We start from the raw sequence: 13,911 nt of genomic DNA, 5'->3' as shown, positions 1-13,911 counted from the left end.
ATGTTGTCTTCAAAGATTCAAAAGCAACTTCCGCTTCTTGATTCCATTGGAGTTTGTCTTTACAAGTCAAACATGTAAGTGGAGCTGCAACTGGAGAGAAATCTTTAATGAAGATCCGATAGTAGTTGAAAAATCCCAAAAAACATTGGACATCTCTTACTGTTTTTGGAATCTTCCAATCTATGATAATTTGAACTTTCTTAGGATCTATCATAAATCCATCATTTGAAATGATGTAACCTAAGAAATCAACTTGAGTAGTGTGGAATACACACTTTTCTATCTTGGCATAGAGTCCTGCATCTCTTAATTTTTGTAACACACGACGAACATGAAGCTCGTGTTCTTCTAGATTCTTAGAATAGATCAAGATGTCATCTAGATAATAGACTACAAAATCATCCAAAAACTCTCGAAAAATATCATTCATTAGATGTTGAAAAGCTGCTGGTGCATTTGTAAGTCCAAAAGGCATGACGTTGTATTCAAAATGTCCATACTTAGTTCGAAATGCAGTTTTCCATTCATCTCCTTCTTTGATGCGTACTAGATTGTATGCTCTCCGAAGATCTATTTTTGTATATATCTTAGCTTGATTCAATTGATCAAGAAGTCCAGATATTAAAGGTAGTAGATACCTATTCTTGATGGTAATCTTATTGAATCCTCGATAATCAACACATATCTGCAATGATCCATCTTTTTTCTTCACAAATAGAATTGGAGCTCCTGCCGGAGATTTTGAATGGCATATAAAATTCTTGGCTAGATTTTCTTCAATATACTCCTTGAGTTCAGTCAATTCATTTTGTGATAAACTGTAGATTGGTCTGAATGGCGGTTGTGCTCCTTCTTGAAGGTCAATTGAGCAATCATATGGATGATGTTCCGGGAGTGTATCCACATTCTTTTTTTCAAATACAACTTGAAATTCTTGATATTGGCTTGGAATGCCACTTGAAGTCTTTTCACCAATAGAAACAAGTGTGGCATAAATAATATATGGTGATTTTTTCATAGCAGCATGCAAGAAAGCTTTTGCACCTATAAATACAGGTTTAATTGAACTAGACTTATGACTCTCAACTTGATTAAGTACACTATTAGTTATACTTTTAGAGAAAGTAAGAGTTCGGAAAATCCAATCTATTTGAGGGATGTATTTTTTTAAGTACGATAATCCTAAAATGACTGGATTAGAGGGAGATCTAATGATATTAAATACTACAAAACTATTATGACCATTGATTATTACTTCTATAGGAAGGGTTTCGTGAGTAATATCTCCAGAAGACAATGGACGACCATCTATGACTTCTACATGAACAGGTTTAGTTTTCTTTACTAAAAATATGTTATGTCTTTTAGTAAATTTTTCATCTAAAAAACATGCTGAGGCTCCTGAATCTAACAAGGCAAAGACTTTGTAATGTTTAGGTCCTAAAATAATATTTAATGTAAAACAAGGAGAGGGCTCTAAGGAGAGAATAGGACCTTTATTAGATGTTGTATAAGGTTCCAGCCGCACGGTCCCTATTGTAGTAGGACAAACTCGTTTTCTGACATATTATCTTCTTTCACAGCCATACTCCTCATTTTGTGATTACGTCATTTCTTTGGACAATGTTGAGCAGTGTGCTTTGGTTCTCCACAATATAAACATAATCCTTCTTGACGACAACGAGTCTTTTCTTGCTCAGCAAGAGGTTTGAAACGTACTGCATCAATTTGCATATCTTCTACTTTCGAATGTATGTGTTGAAGAGGTGTTGGTGTTGCCATTGAATTATAGTAACGTTGAGGTCGATTCTCAGATTGGAATTCAAAAAGGTGATTTTCGCACTTCACAGCAAAGTCAATTGCTTGACTCAATGTTTGAGGATCAAGTAAGTTGAGCATTAATTTTTTTACCTCATATTGTAATCCGTAGAGAAATTGGCTAATAAATGCAGCATCATTCCACTTGATATCAATTGCAAGTTATCAAAATTGTGAAGCGTATAATGTTAGTGATCGATTGCCTTGTCGTAAAATACGGATCTTATTGGTTGCAACACGAATTGCATCATGTTCTCCATACATGGATCGAAACTCCACCAAAAAAGCCTCTAGATTATCCAATATTGGATCTCGTTGTTCAAGAAAAGATAAAAACCACGATAGCGCTGAACCTGAAAGAAGCGTACTAATGAATCTAACTTGCGATCTTGGAGTTGGATAGCTTTGGAATTGAAGTTCAATCACAAGTTGCACTTGATTGATAAATCCTCGAAACTTGGATCTTGTGCCATCAAACTTCTTGGGTAGGACAATTCTTGGTTCTCTAATATTTGAAGGACATTCCACTATATGAGAAAGGACATGGTTTGGTGTAGATATTGAAGCAGCTCCAACCATTTCTATATCTTCACTTCCTGCCAATCTTGTTGCTCCTTGTGGTGGTAAATTGAGTTAATACATTGCAAGCATTAACTCCCTCAATTGCTCTTTTATTTGTGCCATTGCACTCTTCATTTCAAGAAGTTCTGCCATGATAACACTTAGAAGAGAGAAGATGTCTAATATCGCTGAAGACAAATAGAAGAGAGGACTTAGAAACAAAGAAAATACTAAGGACAATATTAGTTTAGAAGAGAGTAATCCGCAACTTCTAATAGGCTTATATCTTATCAAGAAAAAGGGGTAATCCACTCTTAATCAAGATTAGACAAAGCTGTGATATTGTAGGTATAACCTTATCAATCTGTCAAGGACAAGAACTCGATGAAAAATCAATTCAGAGAAGTGAGCCTTTACTCAAAGAAAGTTAACAAAATATAAATAAATAAGTATGTATATTGAAAGAGAAACTAGAATGGCTATTGCCAAAAGACAAGAAAACTAGAGACCCTTGAAACTAAACTGGAAGCAAGAAAGGAGTTGACAAGAGTGAAGAAGCCTTCACTCTTGTCTCTATATATACTATCTAACTAGGGGCTACGTGGCGACGTTCTATAGGACCTCCAATATGTGTTGACTTTATAGGACACATGCCTTGACTTACAAGGCAAGTTTTTCTACGTGTGGGCCACATAGTTAGTTTGATCTTCAAGCTAACAACATAAGTGACACATGGCCAACTTGTTGACTACGTTTCTAATCCAAAAAGTCAATTAAAGACACCTATGAAGTCAAAGCAGTGTCTATGAAGCTTCTAAAAAGCTTCCATATTAAATACTATAGAATTAACTTACTTTTACCTACTTTTACTTACTTCCACCTATTTGTATATGTAATTACTAGCTTATATAAGTATGTCCGTGACAAAGACCTCTAATACATGTTGATTTTGTTAGAAACATGTTTTAACTTGCAAGGCAAGTTTTCAATATATGCACCATATAATTAGCTTATTCCACAAGCTATCAACATGTGCGACATGTGACTAACTTGTTGGCCAAGTTTCTAACCTATCAATCAACTACAAACTTCTGTAAAATCAAAGTCATATCTATAAAGCTTCTAAAAAGCTTCTCTAAAAGATATTATAAAATTATTCTACTTTTATCTACTTCTATTTAATTATATAGGTAATTATTAGAGTAAATTTATATGTATGTGATACAAATATATATAGATATAAGATTAAGACTATGTTTAAGCTTCTTAACACCTTTCTTGTATTTATGTCTTGATTCAAGACATTTTAGTCTCTTTATATTTCGCAATAATCTTCTTAGTTTTTATTTTATTTTATTTTATTTTATTGTATATCTATCTCTTACTTTTATACTTTCTCACTTTCAATGACATTAGAATGTAATATATTTTTTAAAAAATTGATTTAATTTATATCCTTAATACTAATAAAGATAGGTTTATAAATAAAAATATAATAGAAATCAATATAGTAGTTATTGTGAAGGCAGCTAAAAAAATATAAAAATAAACAAATGAATATACTATTGTCTATGATTAAGCTTAAACAAATTTTAAAAATTGTTTGATTTTAATTGTTTTACAACTAAGATCTTTTATAACTAATTTTGATGCAATATAATTGTTTTTATAATTATTAATAATTTATCATGTATAATTATTTATATCTATTTTTAACATATATATATATATATATATATATATATTATTATAAAGGTTTAATTTAAAGACTTTAAACTTTTAAAAACTAAATAACAACTTTACAAGAAGTCTTATGCACTTTATTATAAACCAATAAATTATAGAAACTCAATGAATATTTGTGTATTTAAAATTTAATATATTGAAACACTAAAATTAAATATATATATATATATATATATATATATATATTAAAAAATTGAATAAAAATGAAGTCATCTCAAAAATAATAAATAAATGTAATGAATATTTTTTTTTTGAATTCATATTCATTCAAAAAATAAAAGAATAATAAATATGTAGTTAAAAATACATATATAATTACTAAAAGGTGAGAATTAAGAAATTTTAAAATTTATATAAAAATTATAAATAAAAATGATATTTTGAAATGAGTTATTATTATAAATCTTTAAAATCTACTACTATTATTTTTACAAGTTTCCTACCAAAATAAAAATACAAAATATTTAAGTCCAAATTATCAAAACACATCAGTTTAACATTCAAATTTTTAATTTACAAAAAATAAATATCATTTTTTATAAAAAAAAGATTATTATTTTTATATAGTTGTAGAAAAGTGCAAATTAAATGTACATAAATAAAATCAGATATTTTTACAGAATTTTAATGTGTAAATATAGTATTTGGATATGTAAACTTGTAGAGAAATGAGTAATTATTCATTTTTAATCATCAATCAACATCATTACTAGTTATTCATCTAAATATTTCTACAGGTTCCCCATAGCGCAGTGATGCAACATTTTGTGCTAGCAGATCTACGGTACCCCGTGTGAACAGCGTAATTTCGTAGCGCGATTTTGTACCTTCACGTGACATTTATTCAAGCCACCGGAGGCACCCGGCGGAAACCTATTTTGGCGGCGGAAAGAAGTCGCTCACCAGAATAACACCGGCTGCACCCGGTGCTGGAGACCAAGAGCGAGTCGTCTCAGTAGGGAAAGGGAAACCAATTACACCGGTGTGTGTGTACGGGGTCTCTCTCTCAGGGTCATGTATTCATGTATTCATGGTTCACGTTCATGGAGGAGGTAGCGATTGTCGGCCACGCTAATTCTGGCGTAACGGTAGATAAGACGGGGGGGGGGTCGTACAGCGAGGAGGATGTACGAGAAGTGTAGATGGGATGGGCAGGGTTATTAGTTTAGGGTCTTTGAGGCCGGTGCGACCGACGTGGAAGGGAAGGGAAGGAAAGGAAAGGGAGTAATGGAGAAAGCGAAGGAAGAAATGAATGAAGAGTGGAGTCTGCCAGCCTTCCTACCTGAGTCTGGGTCTGAATGGTGGTGGTGCTGGTCCGATTTCCTTTCCTTTCGTTGTTGAGGGATATGAAGTGGGGAGACCAGGGGAGGATGTCGATGCCGATGCCATGGATGGCCATGCCCTAGTGTTCCTCCCATCCAGATTTCTAATCCTTGCTCGAGTTTCATGGCATCCACTTTTGATGCCTGGTGTTTGTTCGAGATTGGTCGTGTACAAGTGAGCTACGCAGTCTCTCTCTCTCTCTCTCTCCTTTTTTTTTTTTTTTTTTTTTTTCTTTTTTGAGTTTTATGAGAGAGGTTGTTGTTTGGAGCGTCTTCGGGTGCTACATAGTTGGGAGATGATGGTAAACGATGATGTTGTTGTTCGGTTGGAGGGGTTTTGGTAATGGAGGGATGGTGGAGGGTTGTGTGTTTCAGGGAGAATGGTTTTCGGTACGTGGTGGAATGTTCCCTTCCTTGAGCTTAGCTTGAGAAAGTTGTCGAGATGAATGTGTTTTGGTACCAGATTTTTCCTTGCACGAAATGAATTAAAAATTTATTGTCTTCTTTTGACCATTTCTTGATGCTTCGGTAGGCGCTGAAAAATTCAACGTTCGAGCGAAGTCCTTCTTCGCCCGAAACGTACCAGATTTTTATAGCTACCAGTGGCGTTGATCATATTGCAAGTGTGCGGGACATGTGAGTTTCAAAAGTTTGATAACTCGTGTAGGAGTGTTGTTGAAGCTTGTTGTGTGTTAAGTCGGGGTACAGTTTAATTATCATGTTAAGTATTTTTTCAGGAGATTACCCTCCTACATCTAGGTAGTTACCGCTTCTGGGCCTTGAGGTATTATCTGTGACTACAAGCCGATAATTTACGAGACCATTCTTTTTAGTTTCTTTCGGTTCGAGCTTGGGAAGTTACGCATATGCTTTATTCTTCCGAAATCAATACTTGAGGGGGTTGAATAAATTTGCCGTCATATTATTTGGTATTGTCCCTTCTAGTGAGATGTGTTTTTCACGTGTGTGTCTGTGCGCAAGGCATGAAGTTTATGTTTGAGGTAACAACATTTTCATATTTTTATTGTGAAACTAATCATGTATTAAAGTATGAAGAGGAACCCCTCGGGCTCATGATTGCCTTTTTTTTCACTTATTATTATTATTATTTTATCGATTATGTTCATTGTAGCAAGAAAGTCTAGCCGCTTCTACATATGCTTCATTACAGCATTAAGCGTGTCTTGGCTTCATATCTTAAGATCGAGTAATTTCGTTCTGTTGAACATAGTTGAAGCAGGTAGCTGCCCTTGGACGAGCACTTAGGTCTTTGTGAGACAGAACCCTAGTGTTTGTTTTTCTCAGTACAGCTGTGCGGGCCAACAGTGGGGCCTATACCTTGTGTCTAATCATTGTGTAATTGGTATCATCCTGATGCAAGTCTTTGTATTTGGTGCATGCATCTCTCATTTAGTGAGTGAAATAACCATTTACATAGTTCCTGTAAATCATCACATAGGATTGGGTATTCTGATTTTGCTACTCGTGCTACTGTTCTATTTGTTCGAATTTCTCTGTTGTTACTGCAAGTTAACTATGAACATTTATTTATATATTGAACTATTTTTTAACTTGGCTTTATTTTTTTACAGGATTGACCTCTTCTTCTGTAATATTGACACATGTATTAATTATTACAAGTCCTCACGGATTTCAAGCAGCGGCCTTCGCAAACCACGGGCTTTCCTCCACCAGAACTAATACAAACCTCTGAATAGGGCCGAATTTGGTATTCCTCCAGTGACCACCATACTCGCACATTGCAGGTAATTAGGGCAAAGCATGACGTAATTCATCGGTGTATTGAGCTGGCCACATTTTAAATTAAGATCAGAGAACATCAGTTCAAAGGTCGCATGGATGTTGAAAGGTGTCTCTGAAGGCGGTAGTATTATGATCCGAGTTGCTCCAAGTGGCTGTTCTAAGCCGAACGAGGATTTTTTCAGTTTAAAGTAATCGAGTCAGACTTCCAACCGAATGGTATGTCACCTCCATATCATTGCATTCGATTAAGGCAGTCGAGTAAATGGAGGGTGGAGGGGAGGAAGAACATGCAGTGGGGCACCGCTGGACTCGGTCTGAGACTGTGGTCCTAGCAAATGCTTTGAAGGCTAGGGAAGATGAAGCTCATGATGTAGCCTCCAAGAGTGCAGTAGGTACCGCTGGTGACAAGTGGGAGAATATCTCCAAGTTCTGTCGTAGCCATGGTGTTACACGCTCAGGTGCACAGTGCAATAGCAGGTGGAGTAAAGGTCTTTATCTTGATTACAAGAAAGTTCGAGACTGGCAGAGAAAGGAAGGATTGGAGTCGTATTGGAAGATGAAGGAGAAGAAAAGGAGAGAGCTGAAGCTGCCTGGGGCATTGGACGAGGAAGTTTTCAATATATTGGTTTCATTTCTTGATCCCGATCTCAAACAAACAGGAACACCGGAGTCTGAGGTGGATAGTGACAGGCCCTTGCATGCTATTTCTTCTGCACTAGTGGTTGATAAGGGAGTCGCTGAACCTCAGCAAACAGGTCCATCTGTCCCTGCTCCTGGTGCAACTCCTCAACATTCTGGTGGTATGTTCACACGTGTTCCTTTTCGATTATGTTTTATGTGATATCAGTCTGAAGTGAAAGCACGAGGCCTTGATTTATGTTAGCCTCATAATAAGTCAGGATATGTTTCTTTATTGAATGCGTGATCGTCGAGTTGTACGCTCGTTATTTAGGTAACTACTTTTCTTGCTTTGATACCTTGCGGAGATTTTAAATTAAATGTCCTATAGGCTCTTCAGATGGCGTTGGGTCTATGTCAGACTTTGCGCGACTTCAAGCTAGAGCCACAAGTGGAGAATCGCTGCAGTCCTTAAAATACAAAATTGGAGGTCAGTGTTAGTGACAATATTTTATTGTACTAGAGAGTTGGTATTGCGCTGCATTGAAAGCGTAAATGTGAACTGAGTGACAGCACTGCTAGGAGGATTCTGCAGCGTTTCAATAATATTCGTCCAGTGTCAGGCTACAACATCATTAGAATCTCGCATCTGCTGCTGACACTGGTAATCCCTTTGTTTATTCTACTCAGCACCACCTGGAGCTGATCAAAAACCATCCACCTCTGGACAGAAAAGAAAACGGTCCTCCTCAGCATCTCCTGTTGGAGCCCCAGCATCAACAGATGGTAGATTGGAGAGTATCGATCCACTCAACATAGAGTCTGTTAAGCCAATCCATTTCAATGTCCCACCGCCCTTGGATACTCCTCGGTTCAACGAATTGAACGTTGCGCAGCGAAGCAGCACTCTACACTGGGATGGTCCGCCAAATTTAGCCTCTTTAGAAACCCGTCTTGGTGCGCAAAGTGAGGCTGTTTGGAATCGGGTGCGGATGCTTAATGAACAGGTGTGTTTTCTCGTTAAATGTCATCATCATGCATCGAATATGAAATTGGCTTTAAAAATTGCTCGTCCTTCCTTTCTAACATTTCGGTGGAAGTTCACCAGGTAGTGGAAATGGTGGACATTAGCAATCAGCGTCTGCTTGCCCAGATGCAGTCTCTCTTCACTCAAGTACGGCTGCAGCTTCAGGTCAGTTAATAATAATCTTACTTTATATTTTCTATGTGATGTGGATCTGATGTGGGAATCAAATCTTGTTTGTGAGAGCTCTAAATGTGCCTCATATGCAAAGTTGTCGATTTCCAGGTGATTAGTGCTCAAATGCAGGCACATGTGCATGAGGCCACGCGGTCGCTTCAAGCAGAGCTTCAGGCGATTCTGCAAGCGCACACTGAGCAGTTCTTCAACCAGATGCAAGCGCAATACGCTTCAGGAGGGTCTCATTCTCAGGGGCAAGCTCCTCCGAAGGATAGGTCTACGCAGAATGGCAACTGTTCTGGTGATAAGACGCCGAGACAGGCAGTACCTGACATTCAGGTGGACTTCTCCCAGCTTCCTGTTCCACTTCTGGAGCCTGTTCAAATTGCGCGGGACAAGGAAAGGGTTGTTAGGCCATGGACAGGAGAGCCTCACAGTCCAGCACCGCGAACCAACCGGCTTCTTCCTCATATATTTGATGTACAGAAAATGGAGTCTATGACAGCTAGCAAGTCATCACGACTCCCGCCGCACATAAGTGATGTAGATAGAATACTGAGGCAGCAGCAGGGATTACCATTGCCTTCATCGATGCCCAACTGGAATCAAGCTTCGTTTGTGATCAGCGAGCTCGACCGGGTGCTAGGTCACAAACCTGGTCCTCTGGATATACATATGATTCCTCCCGCTCCTGGGCCTTCGAAATGCACATATGTGGTAAATGAATTTGATAGATCTTTGAGACAGCGACAAATCGCCGACGTAAAGATGAAGGCGCCCCTGAGTCCTTCCTCAATGGGGTTGAATGTTGCTTCCCAGGGGCCACCTGTCTGGTCTCAGGGTCCGATTCATGGCGATGTTTTAGCCCTGCTGAGCGTGTCTGGGAATCCAAATCAAAGTATAGAACAATCAAGTGGACAAGACGTGGAGCCCAACAGAAGACATCAACCTGCCAGCAGCGATACAGTGGACGGGGACGAAACGGAAGGTTCTGGCCAGGACGTGGGCGCTTCCTCTCAGAAAATGGGGGCTAACCAAAGAGGCTGGCGCTCGAGGAAGACCACAACATAATCGACCTCGACTGTGAAGCCCATCCGGCTTCATTTGAGATTTTGCGGAGTAGATAGCACGATCCTGCCGCACCCTTGTATGTCTTCTTTTTTTGTTACCGAAGTAAGGTTTTCTTTTTAACCTTCGGAAACTTTTGTACACCACAATCCTGGTTACTCCACTCTCTAGTATGCTAGAGGTTTCTGATAGGTGACAGTTCACCCGGATCTGAAGTGACACTTCATGTCTCGATAAATTTTGACTCTATACAACTCTCAATCATAGATGTAAAATGGTACACTCACGATCAATGGTCGTTATACGTCACAGAATTACAATTTTGTAAAAGCAAGCAAGTTTTTCACATTCTCAATTGTTACAGGATCTCGAATTTGACGTTATGTGGACAATGCTGCAGACTTAACAATTGTTACGGTTGTTCACAATGCTTGGCATTGGAATTAGTTCAAGATGCTAGCATTCTTTTCTACTTCGTTTGCTATAGGAAAATAGGAAGCTTTTCTTTTATTAAGATGCGGCTCTGTCATCAGTTTAGGGTATAGCTAGACTTGAGGAGAATGTGGTGCAATTATAGTTTTTCTTTTCACGCTTCTACGGAATGCTTTTAATTTGCAGGATTATAAGTTGACATGTCCGAATCCCGTCTTGGCTCACAACATTGTTGGATTTATTACGAGTAATGATCGCGTGACAATCCAGGCATGATCCTCAAATGACAGCGACTGCAACTGCCAGAGCAGTGTTTGCTTATTTAATCATGAAGTTTCTAGTTTGTCATAACTATTTTTAACTGAAAATTAGACGGACGCATGTGAAGCAATTGGAACCGCCATACGAATCCCGTCAACTTCACCGCATAAAAGCGGCAGCATTGCATAAGCAGCGGTCAAGGAAAATGTAAGCCATTAGAACAAACCAGGAGACAAAAAGTGAGCTCGACAGTAGAGAGCTCTGTAACAAGTGGCAATGGGACAGTCTCTTCCTTAAATCTTCGTTCGTTGCCTCACGCCCCAAGTCTTTGGAGATTTATTCACGACGCACAGAACAGATCAAAATACCGTTCTCTGACAGTGCAGAAAGACTGTTCTTTGGTGAACAGCTCTTTCTCTGACGCCCCTCTGTACTATGTGGGCGAAAGTGTCTCCCAGACTCCTCCACTCTTCCCCGGTTACGTAGCGATGATTCTGTGTTATCTTCTTCGAATAGATGCCTTTCGATTGAGAGTTCTGCCAAGTTGAGAGTCCTGCTGAATTAGGCACTGCAGTTGGCTACACAGAGCAGACTGCAAGTCTTCAAGTTTCGGTTATTGGGTTTCGAGGATTTTGCATTTCTTGAATTTGCGATGGCGCTGAACAGCGAGAATTCTCAAGAGAACCCTTAGAACCAAGTAAATCCCGTGGAAAATGTCTCTCCCCTTGTTGATCGTGAGAGGTCTGTTCTTCTTGTCTCAGAGTTCCAGGGAGGTATGGGTCCTGGCATCCCCGTTAACCCAATGACTTTTGGGAAATCAGAGGGGAAATCCAGATTGGACCCAATACGGGAATCATCTTCCAGGACGTTGCAGGAGTAAACGAAGTGAAGCAGGACTTCATGGAAGTTATGGAATTTCTGAACCCGCTTGAGAGGTTTGCCCCCGTAGGTGCCAAGATCTCCAAGGGAGTGTTGCTGGTCTGTCCGCTTGGTACGAGGCAAAACTGTCCTGGCTGAGGCCATCTTTGTGAAGCTGGTGTGACATTCTTCTCCATCTTAGAGTCAGAGTCCGTGGCAATATTTGTGGTAGTGGGGGCTTCCCGTGTTAGAGACTTGATCAAGAAGGCTAGGAAGAATGCTCCTTGCATTGTGTTTGTTGACGAGATTGATGCCGTTGGAAGACGAAGAAGAACTCGAACTGGTGGAGGCGACGATGAGCGAGAACAGACGCTGAATCAATTGTTGAGTGAGATGGATGGTTCCGCAGGCAACACCGGGGTGATTGTTATAGCAGCTATAACAGGCTGATAATCTCGACGCCACTCTGCTATGTCCTGGACGAGTTGACAAACAGGGAAAGCTACTTCGTCATGTTTTGGTTTGTGAACTTAATCTAATGATCACCTTATTCCTGATTTTGACTCCATTATGGTTGTTTTGTAGTGTGGAGATGGTTTGATATGGCTGTCGGTAGAGGTGCCTGATGTGAATCGAAGAACTGAAATACTCGAGGTACGCACAAGCAACGTAAAGTTTGCCGATGATGCGTCTATGGAGACTATTGCCAAGCGAACACCAGGTTTCAGGGGAGCTGATCTGGCTAACATGCTGAACGAGGCAGTTATCTTGACTGGGAGGCAGGGAAAGACGTGGCTGGTAAGGTAAGCAGGGCATCATCGTGACAGACGGCGATAGCAAGAGTTGTGTTGCATACCACGAAGTTGGCCATGCCATCTGCGAGTAGAAACCTTGACATTTTAAGTAATCTCAAAACAATACATCAAGAAGGCTAGGAAGAATATCCGATGTATTGTTTTGAGATTACTTAAATGTATGCAGCGGCTTTTGATGTATTAAATTTTGTTTTTCATGTACACTGAAGTGCCGTGGCTTGATAGTGAAATTTTATGTTATCATTGTATTGTACAATTTCAGTCATGATGCACTCAGAAAGTCTGTGCCACTCGTAGGGTCAATACCATGGTCTCACTTCGGGAGGAGATCCGACTTTGGATTCGAATCACCATATATTTGTTTATATGGTTGGTGGTGTCTGTGGTAGGGCAGCTAAGGCAGATGTCTTTTGGTGACATTAATGTGAGTATTAGCTTATTTAGCAACTTGCAATAAAATTACATCAATGATTAGTTTGGCATATTTTACAAGTGATTTTCAAAGTATTTTGTATAAGGTATAAAGTTTTATATAATAAATTTCTTTACAATTTTAAGACTTTTATTCTATAAGACACATATAGAATTGATTTATTTTCTAAACAATTAGATGGTCATACTTTTTTACATGTTAAACATTACTTCATGGGCTTTAATGGGCCTTCTTTCATTAAAAAATCATTGCTCAAAAGTCTTATAGGGGACTTTTCTTTATTAAGATTTTTTAATAAAAGAGTATTGAGTTTTAAAGATATTATAAAATAAGATGGTAACAAAAGAATTAAATTATTTTTCTATTAATTAAAAATAAAAAAGACTATGTCATAATTTTTATCTTTTTATTGGATTATTTTACTATCATCTAAATTCTATTTTAATTTTGAATTTGAATTTGAACTTGAATTTTTGTATTTCATTCTTTTACTTTATTTTTAATATTATTATTGTAATAGTTGTATATTGGTCCTATATATAATACACTATAAAAATATAAATATTGATGGTGTGAAAAGAATAGAAAAATATAATATTTAAAAAATATTATCTTTATAATTTGGATGTAAAAGATTAAAAAATTAATTAGGAAAAAAATCCTTATAATTTTATATCTTAAATTTATTAAAATTATCTAATTAAAACATGTTTATAATAAGAACTTGTATTAAAAATAATTATAAATTCTTATTATAATAGCTACATGGTTTTAAAAACATGAATCTAAACAAAATCCAAAAGATTATACACTCATATATTATTAAAGAATAGAAAAAATAAAGAAGAAAAAAAACAAACATAAGATAAAAAATATAAGAATGAATATTGTCAATTACAAAGAAACCAAAGCATCTTGAACTTATATTTTAATGCAAAAAAGATATTGACAAGAATGATATGATTTTGTTCTTATCTTTATATATATTTGCTACTAAAAAAAACCTTGTAAAAG

General features: G+C 37.6%; 2 protein-coding genes and 1 pseudogene across 8 annotated transcripts; all 3 read left to right on the top strand.

Moving 5' to 3' along the window:
- The first annotated feature begins 5,300 nt into the window (after positions 1–5,300).
- Positions 5,301–10,446, top strand: LOC112281624 (uncharacterized). Of its 6 annotated transcripts, none has more exons than XM_090249413.1 (6): positions 5,301–5,622; positions 7,040–8,011; positions 8,251–8,319; positions 8,520–8,836; positions 8,938–9,021; positions 9,139–10,446. In XM_090249413.1, the coding sequence occupies exons 2-6, from the start codon at positions 7,474–7,476 to the stop codon at positions 10,099–10,101; spliced, it is 1,971 nt and encodes a 656-aa protein (XP_090105539.1). In that variant the 5' UTR covers positions 5,301–5,622; positions 7,040–7,473; the 3' UTR covers positions 10,102–10,446. The 6 variants fall into 6 exon arrangements, with proteins under 6 accessions (XP_090105539.1, XP_090105538.1, XP_090105535.1 ...); XM_090249412.1 differs by having other exon boundaries at positions 8,230–8,319; XM_090249409.1 differs by having other exon boundaries at positions 5,304–5,622; positions 8,221–8,319.
- A 621-nt stretch (positions 10,447–11,067) lies between these two features.
- On the top strand, positions 11,068–12,938 carry LOC141045332 (ATP-dependent zinc metalloprotease FTSH 2, chloroplastic pseudogene; annotated as a pseudogene). The gene is made up of 3 exons (XR_016502428.1): positions 11,068–11,075; positions 11,201–11,273; positions 11,483–12,938. The product of XR_016502428.1 is annotated as an ATP-dependent zinc metalloprotease FTSH 2, chloroplastic pseudogene (transcript).
- LOC112281242 (uncharacterized) lies at positions 12,319–12,938 on the top strand. The gene is made up of 2 exons (XM_073533614.2): positions 12,319–12,452; positions 12,762–12,938. Exons 1-2 carry the CDS (start codon positions 12,343–12,345, stop codon positions 12,919–12,921), a joined length of 270 nt encoding a protein of 89 aa, XP_073389715.1. The 5' UTR covers positions 12,319–12,342; the 3' UTR covers positions 12,922–12,938.
- Positions 12,939–13,911: the final 973 nt, after the last annotated feature.

The sequence above is a fragment of the Physcomitrium patens genome, chromosome 4 (assembly GCF_059467195.1).
Source record: "Physcomitrium patens ecotype Gransden chromosome 4, ASM5946719v1, whole genome shotgun sequence".
NCBI lineage: Eukaryota > Viridiplantae > Streptophyta > Bryopsida > Funariales > Funariaceae > Physcomitrium > Physcomitrium patens.
The sequence above is the reverse complement of the archived record's forward strand: the minus strand, read 5'-3'. Positions and strand labels throughout refer to the sequence as shown.

What these genes read in the sequence shown, in the direction of transcription:
- LOC112281242 (XM_073533614.2), top strand. Translation starts at nt 12,343, where the DNA reads ATGGAGACTATTGCCAAGCGAACACCAGGTTTCAGGGGAGCTGATCTG. An exon ending in GGAAAGACGTGGCTGGTAAG is followed by an intron (nt 12,453 to 12,761) that starts GTAAGCAGGGCA and finishes TGCCACTCGTAG; the next exon opens with GGTCAATACCATGGTCTCAC.
- LOC112281624 (XM_090249409.1), top strand. Translation starts at nt 7,474, where the DNA reads ATGGAGGGTGGAGGGGAGGAAGAACATGCAGTGGGGCACCGCTGGACT. An exon ending in CTTAAAATACAAAATTGGAG is followed by an intron (nt 8,320 to 8,519) that starts GTCAGTGTTAGT and finishes TATTCTACTCAG; the next exon opens with CACCACCTGGAGCTGATCAA. An exon ending in TGCGGATGCTTAATGAACAG is followed by an intron (nt 8,837 to 8,937) that starts GTGTGTTTTCTC and finishes GAAGTTCACCAG; the next exon opens with GTAGTGGAAATGGTGGACAT.